This window comes from Amblyomma mixtum, chromosome 5 (assembly GCF_055824585.1).
Source record: "Amblyomma mixtum isolate Tamu chromosome 5, ASM5582458v1, whole genome shotgun sequence".
In the NCBI taxonomy this organism is placed as follows: domain Eukaryota; kingdom Metazoa; phylum Arthropoda; class Arachnida; order Ixodida; family Ixodidae; genus Amblyomma; species Amblyomma mixtum.
This window is the reverse complement of record NC_143016.1, coordinates 72,187,995-72,209,832: the sequence shown is the minus strand read 5'-3', so window position 1 is coordinate 72,209,832 and position 21,838 is coordinate 72,187,995. Positions and strand designations below refer to the sequence as shown.

General features: G+C 48.0%; 1 protein-coding gene and 1 long non-coding RNA gene across 9 annotated transcripts; one reads left to right on the top strand and one right to left on the bottom strand.

Annotated features, from left to right (window-relative positions):
* Positions 1-423: 423 nt before the first annotated feature.
* LOC149342643 (uncharacterized) lies at positions 424-2,403 on the bottom strand. Its single transcript, XR_016283054.1, has 2 exons — positions 1,826-2,403; positions 424-1,068 (listed from the first exon to the last, which is right to left on the bottom strand). It is a non-coding gene; the product is annotated as an uncharacterized LOC149342643 (long non-coding RNA).
* On the top strand, positions 1,517-21,838 carry LOC149342642 (uncharacterized). Of its 8 annotated transcripts, none has more exons than XM_089545081.1 (8): positions 1,517-2,595; positions 3,340-3,432; positions 4,618-4,882; positions 5,865-6,045; positions 8,426-8,471; positions 17,107-17,344; positions 18,564-18,739; positions 21,437-21,838. In XM_089545081.1, the coding sequence occupies exons 3-7, from the start codon at positions 4,676-4,678 to the stop codon at positions 18,681-18,683; spliced, it is 792 nt and encodes a 263-aa protein (XP_089401207.1). In that variant the 5' UTR covers positions 1,517-2,595; positions 3,340-3,432; positions 4,618-4,675; the 3' UTR covers positions 18,684-18,739; positions 21,437-21,838. The 8 variants fall into 8 exon arrangements, with proteins under 8 accessions (XP_089401207.1, XP_089401205.1, XP_089401208.1 ...); XM_089545079.1 differs by having other exon boundaries at positions 1,518-2,595; positions 3,340-3,442; XM_089545078.1 differs by lacking the exon at positions 3,340-3,432 and having other exon boundaries at positions 1,998-2,595.

Genomic DNA, 21,838 nt, shown 5'->3' with positions numbered 1-21,838 from the left:
GGTGTCGCTTTTTAGGGTGGTTTAGTCCCTCTCTATCGACCGCTGTATTAAGCGCGAGTGCGACCACTTTACAAGCGTACAAAAAGATAGGCGTGCGCTCATTTATAAAGAAAGGAAGAGCCTGCTGTGAAATAACTAGGGGCCTGGTCAGCTGCAGTGCACTTTTTAGAGAAGTAAGATTGACAAACTACTCTAGGTGAGTGAATAACTTATACAAAACGCGAGAATTCTGCAGTGCAGTTGTTTCGCTTCGCTGGCTTCGGCTTCAGCGGCGTGCGTCACGTGAATTCGGGATGATGGAGGCAACAGCAACTCGATCGTCACCTTCGTGCAAACTGTGTAATGGTGCCTATTGCAGCGTTCTACAATTACTGCTCCCATGGGGAGTTTATTGTTTGCTGAATATTCAAGAATGAGGCAAAATTTAGTCGTCAACCAAAAGACAAATTTCGGTTTATTGGTCATGGGCATGCAAAGGCGCTATAAATAAATGTAAGACAATACAATATAAATACAGTAAACGGAACTAATGAAGCATCAAGGTAACAAAATTGAACTGCCAGGTAGTAACCACAGATTTGTAAAACAAACATACCCTTTAAATATGAAAACATAAATTGTACTCTTGGTCACACTTAAGACTTAGACCATGTCACATACAGTAGAACAGGTCACTGCAACAAACATCAAGGAAACGAAGGCAGTCATGGTTCGCAGTTCAAAATAACACAAAACTTTTAGCAACATTACGGTTAAGCACAAAACATATATGATGAAAAACAATTGCAATCGACTAGAATGAGGAATTTGGTTACTTCACATAATATGGCACTGCGAGAACAAATCAAAGCAATAAACACTCCACATACAAACAAGCACATGCTCCTCTCTTGTTTTGGAACACTGTGGTGTGGACAGGTACGATGGGCAGTCCTTGAATATTGAAGGCACAGCGCTAGGGTCCAGTCGTGGCACCGGCAATGTGGTCTCGATAACCTTTCCAGTCCTTGGGTCATGATAGACTGTTTTTTTTAAAATAAAGCTCTCATGGAAGTGCAGCGCACAGACCTGCAAAAACGAAAACAGGGGACTGTACCACAAAAAGATATCACAGTGTCTCCGAAAGGACATTAATTATGTATACGTGCTCAAGGTAGTTTTTTTTTGGTACTGGCAGATTCTTTCCTGATGCAAGCACAGGCAGCTGAACGAACACTTTTCGCAGAAAACACATGGTATTTGGTGTTTAACGTCCCAAAGCAGCTCAGGCTATGAGAGACGCCGTAGTGGAGGACTGCGGATAATTTCGACCATCTATGGTTCTTTAACGTGCACGCGTCTGTCGACACTCCTGCCGACGCGTCTGTCGACACGGCTGCCGACGCGTCTGTCGACATTCCTGCCGACGCGTCTGTCCACACGGCTGCCGACGCGTCTGTCGACATTGCTGCCGACGCGTCTGTCGACATTCCTGCCGACGCGTCTGTCGACATTGCTGCCGACGCGTCTGTCGACACGGCTGCCGACGCGTCTGTCGAAATTCCTGCCGACACGTCTGTCGAAATTCCTGCCGACGCGTCTGTCGACACTCCTGCCGACGCGTCTGCTAACGACAGTATGAGGCATTAAAGGCTTTCGCCTTAATATGAACACGAAAGAATTTCGCTTGTCAGCCGTAGGAAGCATTCTGAGAGTCGCCTCGTCCTTCTATGCGGCACAACGGATTCTAGGCCTAACGCTCAATATGCTCGCACTGACAATGAACTTTGCGAAGCGTAAAAGCGGGCATGAAGGTACACAACAAGCTAATTAAAGCAGTTCTTACCCTTGAAGAAGCTGTAAGTTGGTAATCCTTGCGTGGTATTGCACGCAGCCACTTGTTCCGCTGGGCATCGTCCTTCGGAAATGAGCAGACTTGAATTTTCGAGTCTTCGTCGTAGTTTCCGCGGCATTTCGGCACACAGCACTTGTAAGGCATGCTGATAGCCGTACTTCACTCCTTCACAACCACCACGCGCGCCGATCATGCGCAGGAACGCGTACCCAGTGCAGAAACACAGAACAACGCCAGAACGATGCACGCAACGGCAGGCTTCCTGCCGCTGGTCCGCGCGCGCCGACTGCGGGGTTCGTCGGTTCGTTTCGTGCGCGCGCGCCTCCCGACCCTCGAAGAGGCGATCGCCTACCGGAAATGACGTTGCTCACGTGACATTTGGGAGCGCGCAGGCCTGAAGTCTTTTCTAGGAGGCATTGCCCTGGGGCGTGCCCCGAATTCCTTGTACAATAAAGTTTTCTCTCTCTCTCTCTCTCTCGACAGCACAATTTAAAATTTCTAAAGTGTTTTCGTGTAATTTTTTTGTTTGCAAATTATGTGCAGTATAGATATGTGAAAAAGTGCGTGGGATGATGATGATGATGTCCTCAGCCTTTATCTTCTTTTGACCTGCTGCCCTTTCTTCTCACTAGTTGATCCGCCGGCAGCTCGAGCAGCACGTTCTTCTCGCGCCCAGGCTCCAAGTTCCTCGCGCGTTCCTATTGTGCACGGCAGCCTAGACTTTTTGAGGTCCAGCAGCTGTCCACGACGATCTACGCCAAGTAAGAAAGTCTTTTTATTCGCACCCTTATTACGCACTTCGCAGCAAGGAGTATCTGTTCTCGCTTCGGCGAGCGCGGCTTCGGCCGCTTCTTTTTGAGCAGCGTCCGCTCCGGCGGACGCAGTTGTTGCTGCGACGCGCGTCTTTTCTTTCCTTTTTCTCTTTCCTCTGATCTTTTAACTCTCCTCTATCTGCACGTGGCAGCGGTGGTGGCTTGGCTCGAGCCAGTAGCAGGCCCGTGCAATTTCCTCTTCATCCTTCTCTCAGTCACAACAACAACTGCTTCGCAGCGTTCCCTAAATGCGATTACTCTGGAGCCGTCCGGCAACTCTCTGTCTGGTGTGAGGCGTAGGCCACTGAGCTGTTCGAATTCATTCGAGGGTGATCTGTGTCAAGGTGTCGCATCCAGGTTTCCTGGTTGCGATGGTTATTTTCCCGACGTAGTCACGGTGCAGGATGTAGTAAGTGCAGAACGCTGGCACATTTGGGTGTTATCACACCTTATTGGGTTTGAAAACACGTTTTCGTGGAGCGCCTCAGCTCAGCTAAACTTGGCCTTAAACGATCACCTTCAAATCAGTGCATTAGGTGCGAACGTAGTTTGCTTGGAAGCATGGAAGCCTTTCAGCAGCTGTAATTCTTGTGGTCTCGCAAACGCTTCTGATCATTTTTGTTGCACTTATTGCATTAAGTCGCAACACTAACGGCATGATGCTCAGCACTAAAGTGATTTCAATGCTTCCAGGTCAGTACTGGTTCATTGAAAGGCTATCGCCAACGTTGCAACGACTGGCGCTCTCATCAGCTGTCTTCTACCGGAGTCACCATCGCCTCCCACGTGCGTTGCAGTAGGTGTAGATGTTATCACCCGTTTTGGCTCTCGCATGTATCAGCTTATTTTCCAATTTCTTGTGCTCCCCGATTTTCGATTCTTATCGTCTTTTAGATGTAGTTTCATGCTCTGAACAGCTTTCTCACCTCGCTGACCTCCGGCCAGATTCAAGGGGTGGATTTTCTAAACCTATTTCATAATGTCCCCTTAACATTCTTCCTTTCGATACATATCCAGCATATTCAGTCTACATTGCGCACCTCTAGTATCTATTTAGAGAGCACAAGTAGCTACCCCTAAGACCGGAAAGTGTTAGTAGTTAGAACGCTGAGCTACTGAGCCGAAAACATTACTGAACACTGGAAATTCTAAAGTGTGCTTGGCGAAAGCCTTGTGGTCGACCCACCACCGCTTCCCCGAACCGCTAGGCGCTTGGCAGGCTTCCCGCATGTGCGGTTTTTATTGTCTTTGGTGACTGTGGTCTTCATTTCGATCGTACAGTTTTAGAGCGCAGCTGTTTGGCGCCCGTTTGGCGTCGCCGTTGTGCGTTCGGCGTTCATTGTGTTCACTGGCGTTGGCGTTTCACACTTCGATTATTTTAAGGAAAGGCAGCCCTCATAACTGGCTCTTTGGGTCACTGGACGCCTCTATCGCGCTTTTGTGTTGTTAGGCTGCAAAAGCCGTTGCGTAGTAAACGTCGCGGTGGACACACGAACCGCACCGTATATACAGACGGGTCGTAGTGAAGAAAATGAATTTGAGGAATGGAAATTACGGAGGAGGTTGCGGCGCTGCGCGGAGGTGAGGCCACAGTTGGCACGGTTCCAGCGCAAGGACGGACACCGCGACCACGGATGGACACCATGAGCATGGACGGAAGCGGGTTCTTACCCGTCCGCGGCGGGCGTGTTTCGATGGATGCGAAACGCAAACGGCCCTCGTGTGCTGTGCGATGTCAGCGCACGTTAAAGATCCCCAGGTGGTCGAAATAATTCCGGAGCCCTCCAACGCAGCACCTCTTTCTATCTTCTTTAGCTCTGACCTTCCTCCCTCCCTTTACGGCACAGTAAAATTACTCCTCCATTTCCTTTCCTCAAAAAGCAATTTTCAATTTAAGCGCGTTCTCTCCACTTACTAGACTTTTGTGTTAGCACCAAGCTCTTCTGCTAAGAAATATGTTTATTTTTGCAGCCGCACTGAAGCATAATCTTAGGCGATCATTTGGGCGCCGCCAGTCAGCACGCGAGCCATGCGAGAGCTGATGCTACGTCCGGTCATCATGTCTGACGCCACCAAGGAGGACTGCGACAAAAATCGGCGGCCAGACTACGGGGACACTGGCGAGTTGAAAAACGCCCCGGCCACGTTGGTCACCACCCTGGCTCCACGCTTTCTCCGTTACGCCTCGCTGCTCTTTCCCTGCTCACAATCCAGCGCTGCTGAAGCCACTACGCAGGTATGCGGCAACACGCACCACCTTTCGGTTATTGCACGCAAATAGAGTAAACATTTCTGCGACGTTACTCTGCGGCTCTTTCAAGGCTCCCTCCACGCCAAGGATGTTTAAGATGTACTGGATCAAAGCTGGCTTGAGATCCTCCGTTTGTCACAGAAAGGCAGTTCACTGTCATTACCAGGGATTCATGGTTATTTGGTTCTGAGAGGAAATGTGGTGATATCGAGAAAGTAGGCCAGAGCAGGTGTGTACAGCCCATGTTATTCGACAGCATCAGGAGCTCATCGGCTGATTTGGTGGCTTCTGGTGTCAAGTGTCAGCTCACGTGATCACACATGATGGGTGCGACGTGAATGACTAAGCAGGACACATCATGCGTAAATTACGACAAACGCCTCGACGGATTCGTTATGTTGCCACAACCCAGGCTGGGCATGCATCGTCTAGGTATCGGTTAATTTTTTCGTTACGGTCCCTTTGGACAACTATAATTGTGTCGCGTCGCACTATAGCGTTCAGTTAATTAACGTGACTTGTGCGGACGATGTGTCGATCAAAGCAGACATTGAATGCTGCTTAATGCAGTCCAGCTAAATTAAACTTAACAGTCCACTGCAATACAACAAATATGAAGGAGCGTGCAAGCATCCACATCTAACCACAAGTTTTTATTTATTCTAGAAAGCTCTTGTCCAAATGGCGCACTTCATTGTCACTTTCATTATACACGTGTGCATGTTTCGCGTTTTTTTTTTCTTACGCAGGTTCCACAAACAAAATATTTGTCCTTAGAAATATGGCAGCAAAAAGATAACAGGAAATTAGTAGGACAAGTTTATTGGCGGTTGACATTCCTAGGGCAGTCGCTGCTATTTGCCTACCTTCCTGAAGGTTCTCATTCCAAAGCGCCGCTTTCAGGGAAGCCTGTATTTAAAGTGCCTAAAGTATGCCGATGTTCAAGGATGTGTTTTCTAATCCTCAGCACGAGCAAGCAGCGATGGACAGGCATTGCCGAGGTGTAACATCACCGCCGAGGCTTCGGAGTACCAACGACAGGATCCCTCCCGAGACTTGGTTGGCGCCGCTGGCGCCTAATGCAGCACGCAGGTCACCGACCCATCCGTGGCCAGTCGCCGTGGATCCACGCAGTCCAGCAAATATTGGTGAGCCAATCAGTGAGCAACAAAGAGCACAACCTGATGTTGCAAACAATGGCGAGAACAAGTGACGTCGGCAGAAGTAGCCCCGCTCACGTGAACAGGGCCGGTATTTAGCGCCAGCAAAAATAATCCTGACCTTACGAGTCCGCGCTTCCTAAAGCTAACCAGTAAGATAACAGAAATGCAGTTATCTGGCAGTTATGGTGGTGTACCATCCATATTCTTATCACAGAGCGAAATGGAGAAACCACCCCAAGGAGGTGCGTGTACATCAGATCCTGCCCACCGTTAGTAGTTGAGAGCATGGGCAGCACGGACTGCAGGCATATGACGTCAAAAGCAGCCATCATAATCTACCTTACCAGCACATCAGCCTTCGCTTTTTTTTCTACCCTTTTCACTTTTTGTTCCCTGTCAAAAGTTGCGTGGGCAGGCTTTAGCAAGGTTTACTGACACCGGCACTAGGGTGCCACTACGTCCTAGTGGCACGAGGGTGCCACTATGACGCGGCGAGGGGATTTCGGTTGGTCGTACGCATAGCCGTTGTTAACTGGCGACAAGCATTGGTCTCTTTAATTTTTCCCCTTAATTAAGTAGATGATGTTATACCGTTCTTCAGAGTACTCTACGGTGCGAGGCGCTCACTGAAGACCTCCATTTATCGCCCGCAAACCGAACTTCTCGGTGGTCAAAGAGCAACTCGACTGGTTCTTAACCCAAAGGGCAAGGGGTTTGAGTCCCGGTTTGCCATTTTTATTTTGGAGCGCTGTTGCTGTTGTTTATTGAATATTGTGCACAACGTAATGGTGGTTTAAGGACGTCCCGACCTTCTAGGCCACTGATGAATTGTATAGTAACGTCGTCAGTGTTGTACTTTGAGATCGTTGTGGGCTGTTTGAATTACCTCCGCTAGGTAATGCGGTTGCAGTGTGGCCATCGACGAATGGGAATATAGTGCTCAGACCACGGCGGCTGGCGCAGAACGCGCGTCCCAAAGCTAACCCATGAATAAGAGTGTCGTTCGTGCGCTTGTCACTTTCCACAGGCTACGGGAAGATTATGAAAATATTTATTGTATTAAATGTAGGGGGCGGAGAGAGGAGACTGGTTAGATATACATTAAGACCTATCTTTGTGTACGTTCTGCCCCTTAGATGCGTTAGCGGCATTATCAGGGAGCCATGAAACTCTTGCCTATTCCCGGAGCTCTCAAGATACTCGATGTATTTAGAACTTTTGAATCGAAAGCTTCACCACGGGACCTCGTGCTTCGATCGCCATGTGCCTAGTTTTCTTCTTCAAAAGGCCTGAAACTTCTAAAACAAAGAGGCAAACTGATCCCCTAGGACAATGGACACCTTAGTGGCACTTTAAGCTACGAACCACTGGAGCGGGAGCTTGGAAAGCAAAGGAAAGGCGCATAAGTGCCCTCTTCGTAGAGTGGACACGTCAGTCGTGCTTTAGGCTGCGCGACGGTAGTGACAGATGTGCGCTGCATGCGTTGGCATTGACAACGTTGTGCCACAAAAGCGGCACTGAAGCCATAGGCCGTCGGCGTTCATTGTATTCATCGGCGTTTGAGTTGGCACCGTTTTACACTCCGATGATTTTTAGGAAATCAAGTGCGCATAACTGCTTCCTTTGGTCAATGGACGCCTGAATCGCGCTAATAGATACGTGGGGTGATTAGTGACTTAGGCTGCATGCGTTAGCGCTGACTACGTTGGGCCAGACACGCGGCACTTTTGCAATAGGCCGCAGCGTTCATTCGGTGTGCAAACTGCCGCGATCAACCATTAACTACCACCTGTCAGGTTGGGTGCGCTGCCTATCCAGTGTCCAGAACGCACCTAGCGTTACAGACGCCAAGCCGCTTGTAGTGCAGCAGTAGTGGAACAGCAGCTAATTTTCGTATAATCTGCACCTACAAAGATAATCGATTTCAACAACAAGTGTTCAAGACATTCACAACTCCGTTGCCTTCTTTTTTAGGGAAGAATTGTTTTCTGCTAATTGACGTCTTCTACACTAAATCCATTTTTCGTATGCTATTGTTAGCGTTATAACAAGTCCTCAAAGCTCCTTCCATTCTGCTTTAAGCACATTGTTTTTGTGGCTGCCCTGGCGCAACTCGTTTACAATTTCGTGGTCCAAAAGATATTACTTTGTGCTGTTCTTACAGCAAGTTAAAATACTTATAATATCCCATGTAAATTAAGGGAGAACTACAGCGCCATTGTTAGAGAAATTACAGTAAATAGACACACCATCCGAAATTTGTCCAGCTGCGTGCTCTGCTTTGCATGCTAACTTATTGGACATTACGGTATTCACTGTTCTACTGTCTAACGAACTTTCTTCTTTTGTCACTTGTTGCCTGTAGATAAGACCGGGAAAGTTGCAGAGATCATCGTAAAGGATCAAAGCTGGTGAGTGGCGGTGCCGCCCCATGTCATTTGTATTCTAAATGTTCTCCTCTTCAATGGCACAATTTGCAGTCCTCAGTACCATACTGCTCATGGCCCTGCGGCGAAAATATTTCAAATGTGTGTTTCATGGTTTTCAATTAGAACAAACTGAAGTGGGGGCCGCTAGCAGTTTTAGCGGCAGAAACACCAGCCGAAATGAAAAAAAAAACTTGATAGGAAGATATTCGATGAAAAAATAAATGAGGCCAGTTCCACATCAGTCGCGCACGGATAGTCTGACCTAACATAAGCGCTTCTTGATTCGTGATATCCTCGCTTGGAAAGCTTGTTGAAAAAACATTCCCTAAAGCCTGCTTCATTGTAATAGCCGTTATAAATTGCCTCCATTGATTATAAGAGAGCATTTGAGGAACCGATTATGAGGAGCCGTGCACAATTGAAGAGTCAGAGTGTAGAAAAGGTATGCTCAAATATAGTGGAAGGTGTCTACATTGGCTGCACAGCCACCACAGATCTCTATATATGAAATAACTGCCAATGAAGAAAGATGTCAGGCTTGGAGACGAGATCTGTTTAATGCCATGTGTTTACCGAAGGTATTCATAGAATGCCTCCAAAACTCAGTGAACTCAGAATAAGACTTCATATACGATACATTAGTAATCCTTTATTCATAGATGAATTGACTTGCTAAGAAATTCAATGGACAATTTTAAAAGCATGAACGATGACGAACATACTCAGTACAAAACTTTGGGTGTAAACATTAATATTCAAAACGCTAAAATAAACCGCAGCTGGCACAAGGCAGTGTTAACTGAAGATATATTGAGAGGCCTTTGTATTGTAGTGGGCGTAGTCAGGTTGACAATAATGACAGATAATCAGCGAATAGACCAAGACACATTTTGAGAATACCTTCTACAGGCTACACATTGTAAGACCCTTTGGTGATTTATGCTCTGCCCAGGCAAGATTCGTTAGATCATTCAGAAGTTGCTTTGACTGGGGTTACCGTATTGTATTATGGACCACAATACTATACAGTGCAGTATTTATTCGTGTAATGAATGCACTCGCAAAATAAGTGCCCCCCCCCCCCTCCCTCTACTTTGGCTGTTAAAGAAAGGTTTCTTTTCCCTCGCGTAAAAATTCAGGGGGCACTTTGTTGACCTAAAGTGCGGTGAGGCGAAACCCATAAGCGCAGTGTTGCTGCTTGTGTCAGTGATGTGTGGTTAAGACGTTAAGCTCCGCCTCTAAGAGTCGAACGCGACAGTGTCTTCCAACGCTGCCAGGTAGTCCACAGAACGTCATCGCCCGTTCGGTTTTACGCCTTGCTCGTCGGTAAATTGGTTTTTGAGGAAAGGGAATGTATCAGTCCCGCATACCTCGGTGGACACCTGAACCTCGCCGTAACCGGAAAGGAGGAAGATGGGAGTGAACGAAGACACCGTATTCACCAGACGCGCCTTTGTTCATTCCAAACCATCGAGCTGGCATGGCGGAGTGGTAGCGTGCTCGTCTCGCACTCCGAGGACCGGCGTTCGGTTCCCGAGCTCGACCAGTTTCCTACTCGGTTTTATTTATTCATCTGACCTGACTAGAAAGGTTAAATAGGCTTATTGGGTAATTAAATATTAAACTCATTTCATTCTCACTTACTTGGAGCATCACTATACCATCCCTGTAATTGGTTGCATTGTTACTAGCCAAAGTACAATTGGCCCCGTTTGAAATTCGCGCGCTGTGACGACACGACCGTTCCGACCAATTGAAAAGCGTGACATTTCTGTCCACAACTTCTGCTTACAATGATGAGGCATTAATGGCTTCCGGCTTAATACACGCAACCCACTATTATGGCACGCACTATCCTCAAGTTGATATCGAATTCTAACCGCTGCCCTTTTTTGAACGCTGAAATGATTACATCCAACTACGCAATACTGCATCTGCCACCGGTCCAATGTCATTAGTACTATATATCATACTGATGGTGCAAACAGCCTATAAAAATGGTTTGGTTTGGTTTATGGGGTTTAACGTCCCAAAGCGACTAAGGCTATGAGAGACGCCGTAGTGGAGGGCTCCGGAAATTTCGACCACCTGGGGTTCTTTCCGCGAGGCCATGATAGGCAGTGGGATTTACCGGCCATCGCAAAGAGCTTGTATGTCCGATCTACCGTATTTATCGTTGTAGCAACATGCTGGGGTTCGGGTTCGCTCTTAATGCTGCGAGTTGTAATGGTTTGGTTTGGTTTATGGTGTTTAACGTCCCAAAGCGAGTAAGGCTATAAGAGACGCCGTAGTGGAGGGCTCCGGAAATTTCGACCACCTGGGGTTCTTTAACGTGCACTGACATCGCACGTAATGGACAGCAAAAAAACGTTGCTATCATCACTTGCAGATTACATTTCATCAAAAATGTAAAACAAAACTCCTTCAATTGTATTTTTTCTAAAATCTAGCCATCCCTTATGTTAAACCCCTTATAGAGGCTTAATGCAATGAAAAAAAAGAAATTGAATTCTTGTCCTCCTCCTTTTGGAGAGCATTATTGGCGGCGAGGTGTTATACTGGTGGGTTCGAAATAAAATGTTTTGTCTATGCCATCGAGCACGGGAATCGAGCTGAAGCTCGATTCCCGTGCTAGAAGCTCCCGAAGTTCATTAACCCAGTAAATAAGGCAGTTAAAAAAGATGCACTAAATAGAAACTTTAAATCGTCTTTTTACCGAGAGTACTCCATCTACAAACTCCGAGCAATCTTAGAAAGTTCGGAATAGTGTCGTGTACGGTTGATTTCCCTATCAAATCGAATAAAAGATCCGGTTGCCGCCTTTTTTTTTTTTAAATCTCTTTCGAAAAGGGGAGTAATCAGCCAACACTGGAGTTCCTTTCAGCCAGTCGAGTGGTTGCTTCACTTTCGCCTTCATTTAGCTTTCTAGGTTTCCGTCAATAAATAGTGTGTCCCAAGCTACGTAGCCGCAAATTAAACCGGTGGAAATAAAAGTACGCGTGTACACTTTGCTTTCCATGATCGCTACGTACGTGTCACTCTGCCGTTGGCAGAGCGGCAAGCCACCACGCGGCTGGCTGAAAAGCACTCCACGCGCTGGCTGACTCCTCCTCTTTTTCGAAGCTGAGTTAAAATTTAAAAAAAAGGCGGAAGTCGGGACGTTTAATTCGATTTAATAGAGAAATTCACCGCATTGGACAATACTCGAAGTTTCTTATTATGCTAGGAGCGTGCAGATCGAGTTCCCGCGGTGAAAATACGAGATCAGAATCCTCTTCAGTTCACATTTAAGCTATGGATGTCTGTCCTACTTTTGAGGATGGTGAGTGCTCGAACTGGCCAAGTTTTGCAACGACACAAGCAATCAATGTTGAAGACCCGGTTTCGAAATGCTTAAAGCTTGGAAAAACTCTTCTTTTTCTCGGGTGATTGATATTTGGAGCAAAATTCTCAGTAATCACGAAGTCAGGTGGTCTTCTTCTCCATAGACACTACTCTTAGATCTTAGCCATGAGGCCGAGAAGCCGATGTACTGTGCGATGTCAGTGCAGGTTAAAGAACCCCAGGCGGTCGAAATTCCGAAACCCTTCACTACGGCGTCCCTCACAGCCTGAGTCGCTTTGGGAAGTTAAAACCCCCATAAATCATAGAGCTTTTCCAGAGACGGTGACGTCACGGGAAGCTTCAATCAGGGAGAAAATTACGAGGACGAGGAGGAAACACAAATGACGAGTCTACGCGTAAAAGTACTGGCTGTTTTTGTTTACTTGTATAAACTGAGCAACCTGCATATTTACACGCATGAGAAACGTATGGCTCCTTTGACCTAAAAAAGTAGTGAAGAGTTGGCTCTAGTACATCGGTTTGATAAGTTCTCCTCGAATTTTTTGCTCCCAGTTTTAGAGTCCGCGATAAATGGACCAGACCCCACCGAGGTACCGACAACAGGCGTGTGGTTAGCTGGCCGTCAGGCGAGCGTTGTCATTGCCAGTCTCTCAGCAGGGCTTCCTCTATACATGCTGTAAAGGATCGGTAGCGTTCGCGGGGGTCATTGGAACGCGGTTGGGGGCACTCAAAGCGGAGCGTCTCCTTTCTTGGAACGCGGCCGCTCGCGAACGCGCCGGCAAGTATACGGGTGTCCCCCCACCCGCGGTACCTATTCGCACACGTGCTGGCACGGATGTGTATTTGTTTGTTTTTATTTTTATTTTGTGGTGGAGAGAACGTTCTACTCCGCACATGCTGGCACGACCGTGCGTTTGTTTTTCTGGGAAGGGTGTTACCCTACGGTAGTTGGAGGGCTGACCATGCTCTCGATTAGCCAATGATATGAAGAATGTAGAATGATTGGGTGCTACGGAATGTGGGCCGGGCCTTTAGGGCTTTAAAACTGGGCCCCGGAGCCGGAAGCGGGGTTCTGCGCTAAGGTGAGATGCTACGCATCTTCGGCCATGCCGAGATAGGGGCCTCCCCTAGTATTAGCCAGTTCCGCCCTTTTTGTTGTTTGTCCTTGTGCCGTTAATTTGTCTCGAATGCCTTAACTTGTATATGCAATGTAAATAGCTGTACATAAATTTCAAGTAGTCCTTTTTGTTATCCCTGTGTCTTCAAGTCTTCAAGGTGAAACCACCCGTCTCTGGCGGGGCACCTATGGTGCAAAGAAGAAGAAGAAGAAGAACCTGAAATTTACTGGCGCAGTCGACAGGATCCTGCGGCCATCGGAAGACGGCGCAGGAAGAAGACTTGAAGGCAGGGTGAAAGGCGACGGTCAGGCAACAGGTCAGCGTTCGAGGCAGGACCTGTGGAGAGACGCCGGCAAGGATGCAAGGACCACGGCAGTAGTCCAGCGACGCGGGACTGCATACGGTCCAGAAAAGCAGCGCGTCGATAACTTGACGGTCACCGGCGGCGGAGCAGCGGCGTGCGACAGCTCATCGCAGCGTCCGGTGAAAGTGGCGGTGGACTGCGACGCCAAGGAGCTGGCAATGCGGATCGACGCATCGAAACTGAGTTTCCTTCGTCGCATTGTTAGCGTCCCTGTGCATGTGTTCGAGCCGGCAGGACAGTTGAGGGATACAGACGGCGGTATGGAGAGTTATCCATGCCGGCCCTCACTCGATGTGAGGTACCAAGTGGAATTAGCGAAGGCGCGCTTAGCGTACTTTCAGGCTGAACTTGCGAAAGTGAATGGAGGAAAGGCGCCGCTGTGCGAGGAGAAACCTCAGGATGTTAAGTGCGTCTTGGAGGAATTAGAAGCAAAGCGCCAGCAGCTAGCGCTGGAGCTCGCTGAGCTCAAGGAGTCTAGGAGAGCCAGTGAATCAGCTAGGGAGAACTGCTCCGAGTCCCGAGCGGAGAGGCCGCATGTGCTGGAAGATAAAGGCTTATGCTTCTCAAGCACAGGTGGAGGAAAGAGCAGTCAGGTCGCTGTAGGCAATCAGCCGATATGCGCGGACGCCTCTTTATTAGCAAAGGCCGCAGAGAGCGCAAACGAGAATCCCGAAGCGCGCAGAAATATCACAGCTTTTCCGCCACCGCAGGCGGCTAGCAAAGAAAAAGAGCAGCCCAATTTTGATGATCTAGGGCCAATCGAGACCAAATTGTCCGAAACCAAGCAGGACAGCGATCTAATTCCTGTAGGCTCTATGGATGAGAGTGTGACCTCTGACACGGAGCTAGTAACAGATGAAAATCTGGCGTTGCTGCAAACACACACTGTGTCGGCCAAAGGGCATGAAGTGCCCCGTAGCGTTACTGGTGGCAAGAGCCCTTCATCCGAGGCAGAGAGCGGAGGTGGGCCTGCTGGGCCGACCGGGCAGAGCGCCGCGCCGTTGTCGAACGCACCCGGTGTGTGTCCGACCAGGTCATTTGAGGACCCGGAAATGAGTGGCGACTTGCCGCAAGGCAAGCTCGGGTCAAGTGTCTGCGAGGTAGCTCATGGAGCCTCTGAGTTAGACAATGCCACGAAGCCGGCAAATGCCGATCAAGCAGGGAGCTGCAATTTAAAGGTTTGCCCGTGCAGAAAGGATGCCAATGGCTCCAAGCGAGGCAGAGTAATAGGAGGCAGGTGCGTGGCGTTCACTTTGGAAGTCGGCGCGGGGAACAGTACGTTCCGTGCCGCAGAACGCCAAATCACGTGTGGCAAAAGTGGTCGCACTGATATATTTGGACGGGCCAGGAGCTATGCTCCTTACGCAGCACGCGTCTCGTATTGGTGCGCCGAAGAGAGCGTGCCCTCAAGGGCGTCGCGTGATCAGGGATTTCTGCCCATCGAGTACCACAACGTTTTCGATCCTGGAGGGCACCGTCTTTTCAGTTCACGCCCCGTTGTGGCGCCAGCCTAATGAGTGAGTTACCGTTTAGGCGTTAATTGTGTTACTGACAACACGTGGTGGCTCGAATGGACACAGGGACGCTCGGTGCGACTAAGGAGGCTCACGTGGCCACTTACGGACGTCGTGCGAGTGCTACTGAACGCTCAAGTTGCGAGTGTCTGTGTGTGTGATCATTCCCGAGCAGGACCACGGTGTGCATGCTAGTGAACTGGGTGCAACGCACCAACTTGGACGCTGTGTTACGGCGCACGGCAGGCATGCCACTGTGTGTATTTAAGTGTGCATTTTGCGTAGTCTTGTGTTGGTGCCCGTGTGCATTTTTTTGTTTTTGGTTTTGTTCGTGGTGTAGCTGCGGCATGTCACCCACAGGGTGGTTTTGTGACCCGTACCGATCCCTTTGTTATAATTCTAAAAGTGGCATTTGAGTCCTTTGTAGAATCTTGGGAAGGGCGTGTAAAGGATCGGTAGCGTTCGCGGGGGTCATTGGAAAGCGGCTGGGGGCACTCAAAGCGGAGCATCTCCTTTCTTGGAACGCGGCCGCTCGCGAACGCGCCGGCAAGTATACGGGTGTCCCCCCACCCGCGGTACCGATTCGCACACGTGCTGGCACGGATGTGTATTTGTTTGTTTTAAGGCGGAAGCCTTTAATGTCTCATCGTTGTAAGCAGCAGTTGTCGACAGAAAATGTCAAGCTTTTCAATTGGTGGAAACGGTCGTGACGTCAGAGTGCGTGAATTTCAAACGGGGCCAATTGTACTTTGGCTAGTAACCATGCAACCAATTGAAGGGATCGTATAGTGATGCTCCAAGTAAGTGGGACTGAGCTTAGTTAATTGCTTAATTACCCAGTTAGCCTAATTACATTTACTAGTCACGCCATATAAATAAATAAAACCGATTAAGAAATTGGTCGAGCTCAGGAATCGAACCCCGGTCTTCGGCGTGAGAGACGAACATGCTATCCACTCCGCCATGCCAGCTCGATGGTTTGGAATGAACAAAGGCGCGTCTAGTGAATACGGTGTCTTCACTCACTCTCATCCTCCTCCATGCCCTTCCCGCGAGGTTTAGGTGTCCACCGACAAATGAGAGAGACATACATTTCCTTTCCTCAAAAACCAATTTACTGACGAGCGAGGCGTAGAACCGAATGGGCGATGGAGTTCTATGGACTCCTTGGCAGCGTTGCAAGACGCTGTCGCGTTCCACTCTTTGGGGGATCAGTGACCACACTTTAGGTCAAAAAAGTGCCCCCCCTGAATTTTGTGAGACAGTTACTGCGTAATTTCCTTTCCTCAAATACAATTTTCATTTTCTTCATTACGGCTCCTCTTTATCTACTTTCTTTCAATCCCACTTCCTCCCTTCCTCTACGGTGCGGTTCAGGTGTCCACCGAGATGACAGAGAATTACTGCGCCATTTCCTTTCCTCAAAAAGCTTTGCGTTCAAAGGGCAAGGCATCGCGCTGAAGGGCAAGGCATCGCGCTGAAGAACCACCTGGGGTTCTTTAACGTGCACTGACATCGCACAGTACACGGGCCTCTAGAATTTCTCCTCCAAAGAAATTCTAGCCGCCGCGGCCGGGATCGGTGTGTGTGTGTGTGTGTGTGTGTGTGTGTGTGTGTGTGTGTGTGTGTGTGTGTGTGTGTGTGTGTGTGTGTGTGTGTGTGTGTGTGTGTGTGTGTGTGTGTGTGTGTGTGTGTGTGTGTGTGTGTGTGTGTGTGTGTGTGTGTGTGTGTGTGTGTGTGTGTGTGTGTGTGTGTGTGTGTGTGTGTGTGTGTGTGTGTGTGTGTGTGTGTGTGTGTGTGTGTGTGTGTGTGTGTGTGTGTGTGTGTGTGTGTGTGTGTGTGTGTGTGTGTGTGTGTGTGTGTGTGTGTGTGTGTGTGTGTGTGTGTGTGTGTGTGTGTGTGTGTGTGTGTGTGTGTGTGTGTGTGTGTGTGTGTGTGTGTGTGTGTGTGTGTGTGTGTGTGTGTGTGTGTGTGTGTGTGTGTGTGTGTGTGTGTGTGTGTGTGTGTGTGTGTGTGTGTGTGTGTGTGTGTGTGTGTGTGTGTGTGTGTGTGTGTGTGTGTGTGTGTGTGTGTGTGTGTGTGTGTGTGTGTGTGTGTGTGTCGACATCACCCGTGAAACTCATTGTACTATGCCATCATCAACCTTCATTCGCACTTTCCTTTTCCTCCCCTTCCCTTTCCCCTGTGTGGAGTAGTAGGCCAGGGCCATGTTGCCACCAGCCGACCTTCCACCTTTCCTTATTAAAAATTTCCTTTCTCTCTCTCTTCGGTACCAGCCGCAGGTACTGGTGCCACCGTCTGTACTCCCTGGACCCCGGAGAAGAGCAGCCACGGTCCTCACTCGGTGCCCGCAGACGCCGTGTCCACCAGGCGATGGCTCACGTGTGGGACGAACCGGCCGAAACTCTGCACGGCACAACACGTGCTCGGATAGCCACTACCTCGGCCGGTGCACTCCTTAGCGTGGAGTGTTGGGTGCACTCTTCATCCCGCACCATTTCTTCGCTGCCTCAGGTACGGGAGCAATGATCCTGAGATGACGGCTCTCAGATGGACGCACTGCCACTAAAAACACAAGCGTATGGATGGCGCAAATTAGAAACGGCCTGTTTTCAGGAGTTAGGGCGAAACAACCGGGCACATGAGCACGAGGTACGCCGTTGCTCAGATGTTTTATTTGCTTATCATCGCTTAAACCACACCATGGCCGAACTAAAAGAGAGAATGCGCCTGAGTTTAACGTACAAACCATGCATACGCTTATGGTATGTAGACAGCGTAAATTTATAGTCTTTTCTCACTATATGTGTGTATGCCGCTAGCAGTGACGCGGTGTGGAAAAGCGAGAAACAGGAGCGGCGCGGCGGATCCGGCTCGCCCGCGCGTGAACAAGTGAGAACAGGGCCTTGTTTTTGCGGCGAGCGAATGCGCTTCGCTTGCCGGATTTTTGGGCAAGTGTGAACGCGCCTTTAGGAAGTTTGGGGGGATAAGGCTACCGCAGCTGGCACAAGACAGGGTTAATTGGAGATATACGGAGAGGTCTTTGTATTCCAGTATTCCAAGAAGGCCTTTGGCTTGCCTGACTTGACCTCTGGGGACTAGATTGTGGGGGTCATCTTGGGAATTATTTTAAGCTGTTTAGTTTTGTTCTTTGGGCATTAACATAACTGTAAATTATACCTATTTTACGGACTTCAAAAGCTGTGCAGTTATCGGATCTTGAATTGGATGCCCTTCTTTCTTTTTTTTCTGTTTGTTCTTACGCACACCTTATGTCACCAGCAGTTGATTCATTGTGCTGCGGGATCTTTTCTTACACAGAAGAGGTAACAGATTTGAGAAGGGTGGCATCACGAACGAATGTGCATGGACTAATTGCATGGCTAGTTATATCCGCATCATTGGAATCGCCACGGTGCACAAAAACAGATGTGGACTGACAGGAAGACGACACAACTTCGTAGATGTCAGCACCTCATCACGAAGTGTCCTCGCCTTGCCATTGTCTGTTTTTCTAGACTGTGGTGAATTCTAAGTTTCTGCTTCGTCACAGTGCGAGCGGTAGCCTGGGCCCATAGCAGCGTCTGCAACCAACCTGTTGCTTACTTTTTAAAATTCCCAGGTCCTCTACTTGCATGCTATTACAGTTCATCCTCGAAATGACGAAGTCTGTAACATCCGCATTTTAATTCGTAACTTAAATCTGGCTACATAATTTATCTCTCCGTGCAAGGAATCCTTCCAAATGCGTTGTGAATCTTTCATGGATAAAAGAAGCCCGAGTGCGGATACGGCGCAGTTCCCGGCAAGGAGACGCACGGAGAATGAGACAGGGAAAGGGCCATGCCGATAGGAGGAGCCAAGTCGAGGGAGCCGAAAGAGGCGAGAGCCGAGGCAGACGCCAGAAAGGTGAGATATGCTACTGGCTGGAAATGTCTCCGGTGCATTCGCACAAGGGGCATCTGTCCCCTCCTTTATTTCCCTTTATTTGCCAACGCGGTGGCTCAGTGGTTATAGTGCTCGGCTGCTGGCCCGAAAGACGGGAGTTCGGTCCCGGCCGCGGCAGTTGAATTTCTTTGGAGGAGAAATTCTAGAGGCCCGTGTACTGTGCGATGTCAGTGCACGTTAAAGAACCCCAGGTGGTCGAAATTTCCGGAGCCCTCCACTACGGCGTCTATCACAGCCTTAGTCGGTTTGGGACGTTAAACCCCATAAACCAAAGCAAACCTTCTTTTCCAGTGAAAGTATTGGGTAGTCTGATGCTTCCGTGCTTTCTTCACCAACAGCGGCGTTGCACCTTGTTCGTTCATTCCACCAGAAAAGAAATGCATTGTGGTTCATGTTGCGAACTTGCCTCAACACATCTATCGCTTCCGAAAGGTGCATTTCAAATTTATGCTCAAGTTAAGGCATTTCTGGAGTCACAGGATTGAGAAGCACTACTATTTCAATGATAAAGCTGGCAATTATCATACCTACAATGGACCCACCTCATATTGAAGTTGGCTTTGCCACAATGAGCTGTGCCCTTATTATGGCATCACTGGCCATCAGTGCAACGAAGATAAGCCGCTAATCTGTGCATTGCTGCTTAGCTGGTGCATATTGTGCTGTTACAAGAACGCTGCCAACAAATTCCTCAGCTTCCTGCTGGTGAGACAATCGTGTTTAACCCTAAAACAAAGGGCCCTTTGCTTTAAGCCACCTTGTTTCAGCTTTAAAAGTTTGATTGCTCGTGTTTGTGCTCATTCCCTGCTGTTGGGTGTCGATGGCAGTAAACTGGTGCCATAATGGGGCTTTTTTATGAGTTAGACCCAACAAAAAACACAAGCACAAACAGCATTCCAGCAACCAAGTACAGCTGCGGATGGATTTTTCAGGCTTGGTTGGACATGAAAAATGGCCCGGATAATTGAATGGTCCAAAAAATGTTTAGCGGTTTTTCAGTGATCTCCAAAATTACTAGTCAAAATTAACGAAGTCTAAAAAATTTCTCGGTGAATGTGCTTTGTTGCTGAATGGAATTGTGATGCATATTTTATTTACACAGGAGGCGCCACCTCTAACTGGCTGTAGCACTATCTAGCTGTGGGGTGTCAGTATGGAGTGCATATGTGCTGTCCACATACCTTCATATGCCCAGCTCTCCCTCACTGAGCCACTGACCGGTGTCGCGAAAAAGAGGATGGATAGCTCTTTTGGCAAAGGCCCAGGAGACGGTGTGGCTGAGTTTATAACTTTCTCTCCCTTTTTAATTATGCCTATTGGAAACATTTCGAATAAAAAAAAGGCCTTATTTTTTTTTGCTCTGGTTCGTGAGTCTTTCGGCAATTACCAGCGGATAGGCACCCTGAGTTAATAAATGGACGCACGCGAAGGAGGTGAACAATATTCTACATAGCTAAATGGCCGCTTCATGAAAGCCTGTGCTGATACGTCGAAGTATTTTACTGACGTGCATTTGCTTTCCATGTTAGACTGTGACACAGACACCAACACAAGTCCCTTGTTTCTTCTACATGACTTGCCGCTTACCTCAAAGTTTCTTTGTAACATATTAATCGGCAATTTTCTCTCTTCTATAATAGCGAACGCCTTGTGAGCAAGCACTACATTTTACGCATATGGATTGCAGTGTCTTATATGAAACAGGTCGTATCCAGTGAAGCCAGCGTTGTGTATGTAGCGAACAAGACACATCGGCGCGAGTTTAAGCAGCTGCCAGTTATGTTTCGCTTAGCCGATTTAATGCACGTTCGCACATTGATCCCGCAAAGCTGGACAGTTCCTTCGTAAGGCTATTTTAGCGGCGCTCTGCTCATACACTGCTTTTTTTTCCCCATGCCATTTTCCTCGTGCTGTTATTCGCTGTAATTCCCTCCCACCTCACCGATCTTCGTGTTGCTCTGATGAATGCTCTTTTGTCATTTGCTGTTCCAAACTGAACTTTTTTTTATGTGGCACTTATGTTGGTTTATGCGTAAAGAAGATTAAAAATTATGCAGCAGAAATATGTGAATCGTAACAAAATGGAGCCGAACACACAAACAACTTGCGCTCGATATACACGCACACTGAAGTCATTACGTGCATTCAGCATCGATGATTATCTAAATTTCTTTGCCTGTCAGCTGGGCTGGTTAAAGATGATATGCTTTGCACTATATTGAAGAAAGCGGCCGAAACAAGTTTTAAATGAAACTTAATCCGAAAATCACTGTGTGTTCGACGATTTTTGGGCACTTCAGTTAATCCTAACCCTGAAGCTTGTTTACGAACCCTTCTCCACGGCGTCCCTCGTACCCCACTCGCAATATCGCATAAGCGCAACTCACTTTACTATACGACGCGTGAACGCTTTTATTGCGGCTGCACAAAACCTCAAGAAACGCTGTATCCTGAGAAATTGGTCATGATTACTATAATGCATTTATCTCGTGGTAAGCGCTGGGGTTCTATATTTGGACAATATCACCTATATTAGGCTACCAACGATACTCATTGTTGCTTTTAATAATCATAATAGTAAAGATAATAATAATAAATTTATTCTGCCTCTGTATAAGAAACCATTAACTCTGTGCATCCATGTTTGTGTTCTCACAGGTTGACACCGTCTCGATCATGACCTAGTATACTCGCAGCTTCCGGCATAAAAGAAGAATAAAGGGCGGCGCTTGATGTGCCTCCCGCCAACGACAGTTCAAGGACCCCATCCTGTATATGCAGCTTCTTCGAATTTTTTTTGCGATATTTAGTTCTTGTAGTATTGCAGTGAAAGCTTATAGACATCTCCTTTGAGGTTACAGCGTTTTGGAACATATATTTCCCTCTTATAATATCTAATTTGCTTCTTTATTCTGATATTATACTGTAGGAAAGCATTACGAATCTAGAGACGCTTGTTTGTTCTTTTCAGGCGTTCATTTGGTTTATATATTTCGCAATGAATTTTTAAATATTTTTCAACGAGTAGCACGGCGAGAAATAAAATTGTCATTTACGGAC